Source organism: Athene cunicularia, assembly GCF_003259725.1.
Source record: "Athene cunicularia isolate RWA chromosome 2 unlocalized genomic scaffold, athCun1 chr2_part1, whole genome shotgun sequence".
NCBI classification, from domain to species: Eukaryota; Metazoa; Chordata; class Aves; order Strigiformes; family Strigidae; genus Athene; species Athene cunicularia.
This window is the reverse complement of record NW_020799095.1, coordinates 64,838,513-64,852,303: the sequence shown is the minus strand read 5'-3', so window position 1 is coordinate 64,852,303 and position 13,791 is coordinate 64,838,513. Positions and strand designations below refer to the sequence as shown.

The 13,791-nt window shown below is 38.2% G+C and overlaps 1 protein-coding gene across 1 annotated transcript in view; it reads left to right on the top strand.

Moving 5' to 3' along the window:
• The window catches only part of RELCH (RAB11 binding and LisH domain, coiled-coil and HEAT repeat containing), a 43,781-nt gene extending 36,341 nt beyond the window's left edge, over window positions 1-7,440 (top strand). The window contains exon 20 of the mRNA XM_026842493.1: window positions 5,629-7,440. Coding sequence (XP_026698294.1) covers window positions 5,629-5,749 — 121 coding nt within the window. The 3' untranslated portion in view covers window positions 5,750-7,440. The remainder of the gene's footprint in view (window positions 1-5,628) is intronic.
• The last annotated feature ends 6,351 nt before the right edge of the window (window positions 7,441-13,791 follow it).

Below are 13,791 nucleotides of genomic sequence, written 5' to 3'. Positions count from 1 at the left end.
ATTTGGAAAGCTAAGCATCATTATGACAAGGTGTTTGTGTTCTTTTGCTTGCGTGTTGCCAGGAAAAGTTCGAGAAGAAACAATAGATAGCTGAAAAAGATAATCTGTCCACAGTCCTAATAGCTTGCCATGGTAATCCAAGACAATTAACTCAAACTTGTTTATGTCATGCTTCCATATCTGTACCAAACTGATAGAATTTACTTATTGAAAGAGCTCAGGCAAAATCCTGGAAGCAACTGGTAGTTTGAGAGCAACTGAAATAGGAAAGGTATACAAGAGTTAAACAGAAGAGACATGGTGTAGAAAAAGAGTTAGTCTCTCGTGCACCAAATAAAATATCTCGGGCTTTACTAGGGGTAAGTAGCCTGTTTATTGGTATAGTTGATAACAGAGTGTAGTAAGAAAGGAATCCATTTGAGACATTACCATCAGGTCAACTCTTAAAGGCATACTAGAAATGAACTTTAGACTTTGGAATTGAAATAATTTTAAGACTAAGAATGTCCCGGTTCTACAACAAATCACAACCCATAGTGTATCTATTCTAATAAGGTAAGTCGTTCTGTCTAGTCATATAGAAGTCCTGTCTAAGGGAGAGGAAGTACAAAACTTTTAAGATCTGAAGAATGCACCATTGGTCACCTTTTTTCCTCTTCCCTGTTCATGTAGCAGTATTATGAAGTAGGGACTGTGCTGACTAAGTGTATTCCAGTTGAGTGGCTGTTTTCATGATGAAAAAACCATTTCTTTGATGTATTAGTTATCCACAAAATAAGAGCAGGTTTATTTGACTTAATCACTCCACAGGCATATTCCTTGCTTGCAACATAAATAGCCAGTCAGTCAAGAAGCAAAAAAATGCATTTGCTCATGCCGTATTTTCCCTGAGCTTCACTGTGTTACTTCCTCAAGCTTTGTACTTTTGCCCTTATCCTGTCTGCCTTTTCTTAAATAGAGCTTTGTGTCATGCATACCTCTGTGTCCCCTAGTAGCCATACTCTGAATGCCCATTCCCTTCCTGTATTGTTTAGGTGGTTCAGCATCTGTGTATTTGCTTTTTATTTTTAAAGAATGGTGAATGCTTAGCTTGCCTTCAGCTATATTAAAGTTTGGCAATTAAGCCAGCTATTTCCTCAGAAAACAACCTACCTATAGTGATTCTTGGCAAGACAGAAACTTGCTAGTTGCTTCATTAGACCCATCCTACTTTTTGCAAGTAAGCATTAGTTTTATCAAGGTCTTCCCTGTACTATGTACTTTGTGCAGTAGATACCCAATAGGTAATTGTGATAAGGCAGAATTAATAGACAGACTCTTTGCAGATCTGATGCTAAGCAATTGCTGTAGATGCTTACCAACCAACCTGTGTGAGGACATCCCTCCACATAAGCAGTGACTTAATATTTTGACTCACAATTTGCTTAATTAGAATCCGTTGCATACACGGGCATCTATTACTTTGCAAATGTTTCCCCTGCCTGGGTTTTAAGGACTCTTTTTTTTTTTTTTTTTTTTTTTTTCTTTTATTCTTTCTTCATTTTAATTCTTTGTGCAATAAAAAAAGCCACCACTTCAGAATTTGAGTATGTAAAGAAAAAAATGAAAGCAGTGTATGTATCTCAGTGTGTAAGATAAGACTTTCATGTCTGAAAATTTTTTGGAAGTAATTTATCACTTCTTGAGCAACTTGACAGCCTTTTAGGAGAAATCATTAGAAAATATGAAATTGATTCCTTCTCAGGCAGATGTGTTCCAAAATAATTTTTTTCCTCTTCCAGAATGCATTAAATGTAAACTGTATCAAACCAGTCTTTTTAAAGAACATTAACCTTTACCTGAATGTTTTTTATTATCTTACATGTATTAACTGAACTGTGAAACCTATGTTACGAAACAAAATTCCTTGGCTGAGCTCTTCCTAATTCTCAAGTGGTGCTCTTCAGTTGGACAGGATTAAATTTTTTTTTCTTTTAAAAATGTGTAATTTTGCCTCTCAAATGTCTTAACATACTTAGTTCATCAAAGCTGTTCTCTGCGTGGCTACAGTTTGAGTGATCAACTTTTTTAGTAGGGTATAGACTTACCTTGCTTTAGTTTATATCAGTACAGACGTGGTAACCTAACTGGAAAAGGTCTGTATTACTTAAAATCCCTCTTATGAAAATATTTCAAAATCACAGTTAGTCCTATTAAGCTATTGCAGAAACAAATAAATCCAAACATGATAAAGTATCCAGTGTATTTTCTTTTGGAATGCAGCTGCTGAAAATTGAGACTTAAAAAGGGTAAGTCTTCCCAGTGTGTTGCTTCATTCTTTAATTAGCCTTCTCCTTTGTTATACAAAATCAGGCTATGATTGCAAAAAATTAACACGAGATATTTTACCACTGAAGAAATTAGCTTTTTCATATACATTAATATCTCCTTTTTCTTGCTAAACCTTTTCCAATTTCGGTTCCTAATTTCAGTGTTAAATATATATTTGACAAAAATATAAATACAACTAGGAGATAAATTACTGCTTTTTGTTCACAACATGAGGATGCATGCACAAAAATTAAACTGGATACAAAACCAGTCATAAGATGTTGTTGGTTATCTTGTCTTTGCCCCTTACTGTTAGAAAAGGTTGGTCAAATAGTATGGGGTCACAGAAATAGTTTTATAAAAAAGATTAAACTTCCTCTTTTTACATACTGGATAGCCACTTTTGTTAACATCTTCTTTAGCAATTAACAAGTATTTCAATCTTGTGTAACAACTTATGTTACAAACTGTTTTTTATAAAATGTCCATCATGAATGTTTGTTTTGTCCTAAAGCTTCCCCATAAAACTTGCAGAATTCTGTGCAGCATGTAAATCATCTAGACACATTTGATGTTTGCACATTGTTTTTGTTTGTGGATTGGTTTCTCTTTTGTTTTTTAAATAATGAGTAAATGCAAGGACTTTTCTATAGGACTGCTTGTTTCTGATAAGATATGTTATTGCCCTGTTGGGTTCTCTTGATTATTTTTTACAGACATTTTCATATTGTTTTTACTATTATGTTTAAACGTTCAATTTGAATAGTAATAGAAGTACTTTTGAGGCGTATTTAAACTTTTAAGTATGTCGAGTGTTGTGGATTATCTATTTACAGTAACGTAGTATTAGAAAACATGAACTTCTAGACACTCCAGTTAATTCTTTTTAACATCAGATGCCTGCTACCCCCCCAAAATGTTTTGAAAGTCACTTGAACATTTCCTGGTTTTCCTCAAGCTTATTCAGGATCATTAGAATAATGACAGCACAGTTTGCTTAAAACTACATGTTTATCACCAGTTCCTAGGCTTTCTTTTCTGATGTGAGCAATTTCATTTTATTAATGTTGCTAATGCTTGGGATGTACTGTATTTCCCAAATAATTTTCCCTAGTTACACACAACTCTAGGATACATCATAGGCTGGAATATCTTTTTGCTGTTAGCCAGCTGATTGCAAGTATAAACTGTTTTTTACATAATTTATGTGCCCTTGCTTTATCATGAAATCAAGGGAAATTTCACAAGAAATCCATCTTAGAGTAATAGTAACTTACCTGCTAAGTTTTATCAACTGGAAATACATGATTCCTTAGTTGATTGGAGATGTTTAATCAAGCCAAAGATGTCTGGCTTTGTGAAAAAAATACTTCACTTTAAAATATTATAAATCATTTCAAAACAGCTATATGTCATCACTGACTGCTAAATAGAATCAAAAGATTATTTTTAAAATAATATGTCAGTTTTAATCAGATGTTGTCTAAAAAAGAGATATAACCTGAGAACAATTTTCAAAATTTGTAACTTTACTAAAAATTCAGACATTTTACTTTCAATAAAATGATGCTTAAACACTAAATATTAGTTAATGAGTAACTTCGCAGAGCTTTCAGGAAATACCAAGTAATTGTAAGATTTAAAGAGAGACAATTGATTTGAATAACCTGTTCCATTAACAGGAAATGTACTGAAAAATTTACATAAGAGTATGCTTTGTGATACTCTTAGGTATGCTATGTGAGACATACCTGAGGCCCCGTCAAGGATCTAGGTCCATTAGGTACTGTGGAAAGGCAGAACAGAGTGAGAAGACAGCTTAAAAAGTAGAAGGGATGGGGCATGCATTTGAGGGGATGTAGTTATAATGCAATTAAGCTGTCTGTAAAGCCACAGTACAGCCTTAGTGAGAAGCTTCCCTTTCGTTTTTTTCAAGTACTCTCTTCAAAAAAGAACCAGAATTCATTACTGCCATGTACCCATCTTTGTGGTATGAAATGGTAAAAAATACTGAATGCATCTGTGCTGTTTTGAAGAAATAATTTAAGTTCTGTTGAAGCAATATATGGACTTAACTTCAACTTGACCTGCCTTGATACCAAAGTGTCTACCAACTTTTTATAATCTTGCAGACTAAAAAGTCAGTTTGTGAAAGCTGGCCTGTGCCAGTAAGACAGTTCTTGTGATCTATTTCTGAATGGCAGAGTCCACACTGAGCTCACATGGGAGTATTTCACTGGAAATGTTTTGTAAAGTTGGCCCTGTCTGATGTTTAAAAAGATGTTTGCCATTTTAAATACAAATACAGGAAGTATGGAATATTTATTAATATTCCCGTTATTATACATTTGCCTTGTTGGACTGTGTCTTGAGACAGATTACTCCTGAACAGTTATGTCTATCTGAAGTTGAGCTCAGTGATATGTTGTAAATTTAAAAAAACAAAAACCAAAACAAAACCAAACCCAAACAATTAATTTTGCAGCATGGGGATAATTTCTTAATGCGTTGTTCAGAGCTGTAGCATCTTGTCGGTTCAGCATTAATTGGGTTGCTCCTTCTAATCCAGTTTATGGGAAAGACTGTGGACTCTCCATTGTCTTCTCTACTCCATATGAAGTAGGAGCACTCAAGTGAAGGTAGCAGGAGTCACGTTCACAACAACAAGAAGGAGAAAGCTCTTCACCAAGTGAGGAGTAGACCTAGTAGGACTCAGTGCTCCAGGGTGGGGTTTACAAGAAATTTACAGGGGGGATCCATTGGGAGTTACTAGATTGACAGACCATGCCAATTTTAAACTCTGCTCAGGTGGAAATAGTTGGAAAATAAGAGTTGGAAATTAAGGAGAGAGGTCACTGGTTTGTGCTTACCTTGCTTTTACTCTTCCCTGCATGTCTGCTAATGATTGCTGTTGCAGGCGGGATACTTGGGCTAGATAGATCCTTGGTCTGAACTAGTACTGTTGTTCTTACACGAAATAAACGTAAGGATTGACATTTCTGTGAAAAGGTAAAGCCAGTCTTTCACAGAAGTACTCATCACTGGAGCAATTGCCTAATAACGAATAAATGCTAATGTGACTTCCAAAGATAGTAAAAAAGTGTGCACAAAAATATCTTACAATATTTATTAGGACTTTGAGGACATGGTAATTTAACAGTGTATATTTGGGCTTAGTGGTGATGTTTCTTCAATTCTGGATGGACCTGTCTTTTGTGATGTCAAAACTTCTAAAATCCAAAGACAGTTCAGTTGCTTATTAAATAACAGTGCAGTGTTCTTTTATCTTTGTAGTTACTAAATTTTTTATTTTCCTAGCTCAATGTCAATTGCAGCAAGCCTTGTGAGTGAAGATACGAAGACCAAGTTTTTGAACAAAATGGGCCAGCTGACTACATCGGGTGCAATGTTGGCTAATGTCTTTCAGAGGAAGAAGTAAGATGGGAAAAGGAACTCCCAGCTAACACTAAGATGGACCTCACAGAGACTGGTTCCTGTACTTGAAGTACTTGCCTTTTAATTTCTTCTGTCTTACGTTCTTGTAGTAAAATTTTATTCTAACCTCCAAAGATATTTGCACTGCTTTTGAATATCGCTGTGTATCTGTTAATTTTGGGTTAACTGTGGTTGATATAAAACTGAAATCATAGTCTGTACCAAGTCCCTGTTCTGTGTTCTTGTCTCTTCAGCTTAGGTTTTTTTTTATATAGTGGAAGGTTTTTTTTATTTTCTGACAGGATATCAGCAAATATCTGTATTATACATGGAGCTATTATGACGGTACTTAAAATAATGTAAATTTGAAGTCATTGTCATGAAGTAATAAAAGTGGAGATTACTTATGTATTTAAATTATGAAAGAGTAATGCAGATTTTTTTATTATGTTTCTAAAAAGAAGAGGAAGAGCCACCAGCATTTGTCTGTGCTTCTAGGGTTGTTTTTGTAAGTATTGTGCATCTTGAATCTAGAGGAATTGCAGTATCTTTATGTATGAGACTGCTTGCACTGCATCAGTCTGCAGGGAATGCTCATGTTCCAGATGCTTTATGCTGACATTGTAAATGCTGTACAAAGTCCTTCAGATAAAATTCTCACATCTGTTGTGGTTTTTTGAGGGATGTGTTCTTTTGTTGGGGTTTTTGTTTTGTTTTAAAGCACTTTAACAACCAGTCTACACATCCACTAAGTAAAGAAAAAAACATGATAAATTAATAAATGTTAATAGATGTATTGGCACAGGGGTCCCAGTACAGCTCTGTAGACAGAGGAAACTTACGCAGGAGAAAGTGCTTTCATCTTGCACTCAGTGTGCAGTTCTGTGTACTGTGAAAGCTAAAAATAAGTATTTTGTTGTTTAGATTGAATCTCAGTTCAAGCTTAATTTCAGAGTATTTACAATTATGTTAAGAGAGTTTGACATGCAGTTTCTTTACAATGTTAAGTACACTGCATACGTACTTTATAAAAATGACATTACAAGGAGTATCTTCAACAACTACCAAATATTTTGTTAGCAAGGAAGCATTAACTACCAAATCTTTTTATTCTTATGCAGCACTCTTTTTTTTTTTCCCCCTTCTTTATGTCAATGTAAGCTTCTGAAACTAAATTCAAGTGCATGCATGAACTGGCATGAGGTGGCAAAACAAAAAAGCTCAGGCCTTCTCTGACATGGTACCATTCAGTTGGAAGTATTAACATCTTCGAGGACAGGGGAAGCAGAAGGAGTGAGGGAAGGAAGCATTCATTTCTCAAACAGAATACGGATGAAGGAGCAGTTCAGGTATTGCCCTTAGGTGGAACTAATGGAGATCATTTCAGACTTCTAACTGCTTCGTGTGTGTGCCTATTGGCTCTGCATATACTGTTGCCTGCCATGTTTGTGTTGTAACAGGACCTGCTGCACACTTGCACGCTGTCGGTCCCTTTACACTGCACTGATGAAACATTTTTCTTGAGATTACAGACAGCTCCATGCCTTCCTGTTGCTTGTTGCCATGAAAGTATACTTTTAGCAGACTGACTGTGAAATGGAGACATTCCTGAGGAATGGGAAGTGGTGACGTTCCTCTCTATTGTTCTGTTGTCAATAAAAAGTTTTGTATACCTGCCTTGTCTTGTTACTTCTAGTCTTCTCTGAAAAAGATTATTGCATCAAAACAGCCATTACAGGAGAGAGATGTAATGCACAGAAATTCTTTAGCCTGAACTTTTTTTTTTTTTTTTTTTTTTTTTATGGTGGACTGAACTTGCTAAATTTCGCATCTTGGTGTGTCTCTTACACTCTGGTTTCTAGTCATGTGACTTTATTGCAATTTTCATGCAGGGTCTCCTCTACTGTATCACACTTTTTAAAAATTTTTTTTTTCTATATCTGTTCCAGTAGTTGCAGTGCCAGAGATAGTTCTGTAGTCATGATACCAAAATGAATTCTTTATGGTTAAACTCCTACTTGCCAAAGCAGGGCAGCTGCCTGCAGGCTGCCTGTGAGAGTGGCTCCTAGCCCACACTGAACTTCAGCCAGTGTTTGGAAACCTGCTAATTGCCACAAGCCAAAAAACGGTGATAGCAATTTAACTTCAGATGATTGTGGGATGAGACTCTCATTTGTTAGTATAAATGTAGCATCTTTGCCCAGCTAGATCCAGTCTGTGTAGCCTCTCACAAAGTTTAGCTTTTGCTAGTCAGTATTTTACTTTACGTTGTTGATCCCAGGAGGAATTTGAGTGAGAATGCCAGGAATACCAGCTCCCTATCATGGTAACTGCTGAGGGGAAAAAAAAAAATCTGTGTAGGCAACAAGCCTTATGTGGGTTGTCTTCAGGAGTTTTGTCTCCTAGATTTCAGGTCTCTGTTAGTATGTGTTGGTTGCAGGAGCTTGTTTGTTTATTGGTTTACCAAATGTTGACAAATTTTCAAGAAGATGGCGAGAAGCTGTTCTGTGTTGGTTTTCTTCCTTTTTCCTCCTAGCTATGGCACTGTATCATTCAGGAGTGGAAAAAAAACCCACCAAACAACAGTGACAAATCTTTAAAAAAAAAAAAAACAAAATATTTTAATTTTTTTTCTTCTGTTGTTACACAAAACAAGTTAAGTAAAACTTTTGGGAGAAAATACATTATTAAAATAAGACAGTTGGATATCCAGCATGGAAAGCAATTAATTCCCAAAGGGTTGTCTTCAATTGCTTATGATTTTTCCAACATAAGGATTCTGTTAAGAAAAATACAAATTGGCTTTATTATCTCTGTTTGAACTTTTCCAATTTGTTGGCTTTAAATAGGGGATATGTTGAAGGTCTCATGCTGCCCCTAGTGTAATTTCAGAATCTTAGTATCTTTTTTTAAAGGATCGACTTGTACTCTTAAGCAAAACAATCAGTGGGCTGAAGGTACCTGACTGCCCAAATAACTGTTCATGCTCTAAATACGTTTTCTGTAGATGAAGCGTAAGGCTGACTGATGACATTATGCATTTATTTTGTTCTGAATTTAATTATTTTCCAAAATTGTGAATGAGGCAAATTATTATTTCCCTTCTTATCAAGGTGAATAAAGGGAGATCTTTAAGAAAAGCTGCATGTTCTTCTGTCAGTCTCTTCCACTCCTCTTTACCACCAAGAAAAGAAAAAATGTTGCTATTGCTGTGTGTAAAAGTATGTTCTGGTTAGGACAACTAAAAGTTTGTGAATGAATTAGTGACTAGAGAAGATGAGGAAGCTGATGTTTACACATTAAAATGTTAAGATTGAAAGATAAAAATTATTCATTAAAAAGATAAGTAGTGAAGAGCAAGGAGATTTTGTAATACCTTGTGGGAATTCATTGCTACATATGGATAAGATGATTCAAATGGTGCAGAAAAAGCAGAAGTGTGGAATATTTCTGTTTTCTGTGTTGTGACAGTGTTAATGTCATTTTTCTGTTCCAGGAGCAAGTGGCTCTGCATTTTGGTGCTGTTTCGAAAGGTGCACATCATGCATTCAAAATATTTGAAGTCATTTCCCATGTGAAACTTACTGATGTTGATACTTAACTAAAAAGTACCAGTAAACCTTCATGGGGTAGAAAATCGTTAATATGCTGATATAACAAGTTGACTGGCATGGTATTGATCTGAGGTAGAATCACAGAATTTCATGCATCAGATGTAAATGTTAATGAATTGCAGTATGGTGACAGGCAACAAGAATTCAAGGAAAGTGGTTTAGTGGTTTACTGAGTGCATTTGGCTAATATTTCTAGCAAACACATTCAGATATGTAGCTAATTTGGCTTAGGCTATTAAAGTGGTCAGCAAAGGTGTAGAGGAGTGCTAACCAAGTCCTGGATTTTAGTGCTGTATGCTAATGTATTATGTGTTAACTAATCTCAGTGCGTAACCATGAATGAGTAATCATTTTCCAGAGAAGCTGTTTCAAAAGTGTTCTGCCCTTGGGTTTCAGGCTTGTCAGGTTTCACGCTTATAGGTAAGCTGTAAGAGAAGATGTTTCTGCTTTTGTGTCGTTTATAACAGACAGGCAAGTCAACGGTAAACAGCCTGTATCTTTGGAGGCATCTGCACTATGTGCTGAACTTGAACTTGCAATGTAGTGAAAGGCTTCCTTAGCCTGAAGATTTCTAGTTCCTAGAAACTTCGAGCATGAGCAGTTCCACTGTAGAAGTCAGTGACTTGAAAAGGTGACTCACCAATTGGCATAAAGGGCCAGTGCCATGACAGCGCTCTGTCAGGTTTCTCTCCCAGCACTGGTATTGCATGTGCTTCTTACTGTGCCCCAAAATTATTTTGGCTGTGGTCTTGTGCTAGCGCTCTTTGCCCTGCACTTTAATGGAGATTTTTCCCATTCCCCCAAACCTGAGAAACTTCTTCAGCTGCAGTTGCAGCTGAGGTGGGGGCAGTATGATGGAGTCCTAAAGTTACAGCTCCTGTGGCACGTGCCTTGTAGAATCCTCTGTGTTACTCTGCTGGGTCTGTGACACCTTCCCTTTAAATATGCTACGAGGGGATTGGGAAGTGGGAATGGGGAAGAAGCAGCTGTAGTGTTTAATAGGCAATAAGGTATCATTTAGATTTGATCCTTTGCTGAGGGATGAATGTACATTATTGATCCAAGTATGAGTCATCGCAATATTCAGGTGAGTTTTCAGAGTTCCAGGCTGTTACGTGTGCTGTTAGATAAAATGACAGGGTGACTCAGTGGAACTGGTAGTGGGGTGTTGCATGGTGTTTCAAAGGACTCACAGTCTCGGTCCTTATGCTGTGGGGTTGGTGGGTGTTTGCTAGCCTTAGAAGACTCATCTCTGGGCAGGACAGAGCGAGCTCCCCAGTTCGTGCCTGTGTTGCTCTTGTCCTAAAGATGAATATATGACCAAAGTCCTGGAGGTCATCAGGTTGGTATGCCTTATAAGCATGAACAAATATTCAAAGTTAAAATTTCACCACTACTTTGTGTTTCTTTCCAGAAGTATGTAGGCATTGTTATTGCCACAGTGATTGGTGATAACCTATCAGTTCAGTGTGTGCTTGCGTGTACTTCAAATATTTGACATGTTAGTGGTGGCTGGTTGTGAGATTTTTTTTTTTTGGATGCTGCAAACTTCAGGTTTCTGACAGGCATTCAGCACTGGTACATTTTTGTGGGATTGTAAAAGGTATGTTGTGTAAACCACACCAGTGTGACTAAGGAGCTTCATTATAGTTGCTCTGTCATGAAAAATATTTGAGTGTTTGAAAATCTCAAAGAGATTGGGCAATAATCTGCTGTGGAAACTTGCATTTCACAGGAAGAAAGTTTCAAGTTGATGGCATGGTTTTGTGGTTTGTTTTGTTTTAGGTAGATAATAAAATTGGTTTTTTAATGGATTAATTTGTATAACTATAGACCTCAACCAAAATTAGAGCCCCCCTATGCTAAAAGTATGCAGATATTTTTCTACCTTTTTTTTTCTTTAGCTCAGTAGAGAAAGCTCCATATACCGGATGATCTAGTAGGGCCCTCTTCTTGTGGTGGGTGATGAGGCAGCTGGAGGCAGCCTTTCTCCCTGGCCTCATGACAGACTCTGCATGGGTTGCTGATACTTCATAAGCTGCACTGCAACACACCAGCACCCCCCTGATTTAGAGGGCTCTTCCTAAAGCCCTTAACTTTGTACATGCACTGGGTTTCTCTCCCCTGCTGACACACAGGTGCTCATATTTACAAAGCCTGTGTTTAGTTCAGAGCCCAAAACCGCAACCAAACTGTACATCTAGTGGAAGAAAAACATTGATACTGATCCAACAAACCCCTTCGTCTCATGTCCCATCCCTAGACAGGATGTGGAAAGCTGGGGAATGGGAGCACCTTCACAGCCTTTCTGATTGATATGAAAATGCATATGTGTGCCTTTCAGTTTTGCTTCTCTGCACAGGTTTCCTTCACGTTGTTTCAAAGACCCAGGGTTAATACTCAGCCTCCTAGTTCTCCCTCCCAGGGAGATGGGACATCACGAGGAGCTGCGGCCTTTGTGCATGTAAGGGGCAGGGGAGCTCAGCGTCATGGATGAAGTGAAGGAATAGCTGGGGATCTGAACATGAGGTGCTGGTCAGATGCCCAGTCGTCTGGTGTATCCACCAAACCATTCCTTATTTTTGCTCTGTGGGTTGAAAGTTTTGGAAAGATGGAAGTCAAATTCAGGAATTGCTTGGGAGTTAATTGCTGTTATCCTAGCTCCTGGAAAACAGGCATTTTTACACTTGTGCTGAGATGGTTTCATTTTCAGACAGTTCCAAAACTGGCAGTATTACACTGAATGCTGTATTTCTTTTAAAATATTATTTAGTATGTAATTTCCACTCTTCTCTCTCTACAAAGGAGGTAAGAAGAGATCCATACTGACTGCATACCTGCTAAGCGGTCAGCTGTGCTCACAGTTTGTTTTCCGGGGGGGGGCTTCACCAGGGAAGGGATCCTGACATTATCCAGGGGAGTATTTTGATTCTGTCACACCTCTAAGGCTGCACATGGTTTTCCATCTCTCCTCTAGAAAGAGCATCCCAAAGGCCAGTCCATTTCAGGCTTGCATGCCACAGGGGTGAACAGAAACAGGAGGCACCCGAACATCACCATAAGTTTGACGCTTTCAGATTTCAAGCATTTTGGTTTTACTCAAAATATGTGTTTTGCAAAGGTAGCAGAAAACCTTTCTATAATAGAAAAAAAAAATCTTTCCTATAAAAGAAAAAAGTGACATGCCAATTTTGGTGTAAATTTTATTTTTTACTTTTGCTACATACAATGATATATGCGATAAATGTAAGAGCATTGACAGTGCTTCCTCCTATACATTCTCTAGTTCATATTTTCGAGCATTCACATTTCTGTTTCTAACGATCTACTGCAATACATAATTAAGACTGTAAAGCACCCAGTAGTGGCTTCTGTGGGTTTTGGCTCAGAAACATAAAATTTAACTCAGAGGAAAATGCCTGAGCTTTCAAAAAGAGGCTGTTTTCACATAGTTGGTAGAAAATGAGAGAACTAGAAATACTTCAGGCAGGATCCAGGGGTGAGAATGCAAAAGTAATCAAGCTAACGTGCAATACTGAACTGTCTGAAGTTTCTCTGAGCTGAACAGGGCTTGGCTTTAATCACTACCTTCAATGCCTTTACTCAACACCTTCAGAGTGAGCTGGTAACATGTCTAACTGCTCATGACAGTGTGAGCTTGCTCCTGTAAATCTGTGGTTAGAATGAACAGCTGATAAATAAACACAGCCTATAGCCTTGCTATTTCGCTAAATGTAAAAAGGGGAAGAAACTTAACAGATTGTTCTGTTTAAAAAGAAACATTTCCTCGTACCTTAAATACAAACATTTTAAAACACTCCAGCCAGCACAGGGCTGAGAGTTTTTGGTGGTAGGTGGACATGGCTCTGGCAGGATCTCTCACTCCGCTCTGCTCCACCGTCTCGGCAGGCTCCCTCCAGGTCTGACAGGGAATAGCACAGCCACCAGCAGCCCAGCACGTACATTACCCTTGCCTCACACCTTACCTTGCAAAGCCCCTGGTGAAGTCGGCTTTACACATGTTGCCTATCAGGCAAGCTGGGTGCTGCAGCCATCCCTCCCACCCCTCACCCCTGACTCAGTTTCTGTTTGGTAGTAGAGCTGTAGCCTGTCCAGGCCAAGCGTGGTGAGACCCCGACTCCCCTGGCAGGTCAACAGGGCTCTGACGCTGCAGCTGTGAGCTCTATAGCTTGCTAAAACCCATCAGTGTGTCCCTTGCCCTAGGTCTTCTTGAAATGGGCAGCAGGAGCAGCTGCTGGCCCTAAGCCAGACACATTGTGGAGCATCAAACCCATGGAAGGGCCACCAGTACCCAAACAGCCACATCATGTTGGAGACCAGGCAGGGAAATGTGGGTGCTGAGGCCTGCTTGAGCACAGATCGGGCAGGGCCCAGTGTTTGCAGAGGATATTGAGGGTGTTAAGTGTTGAAA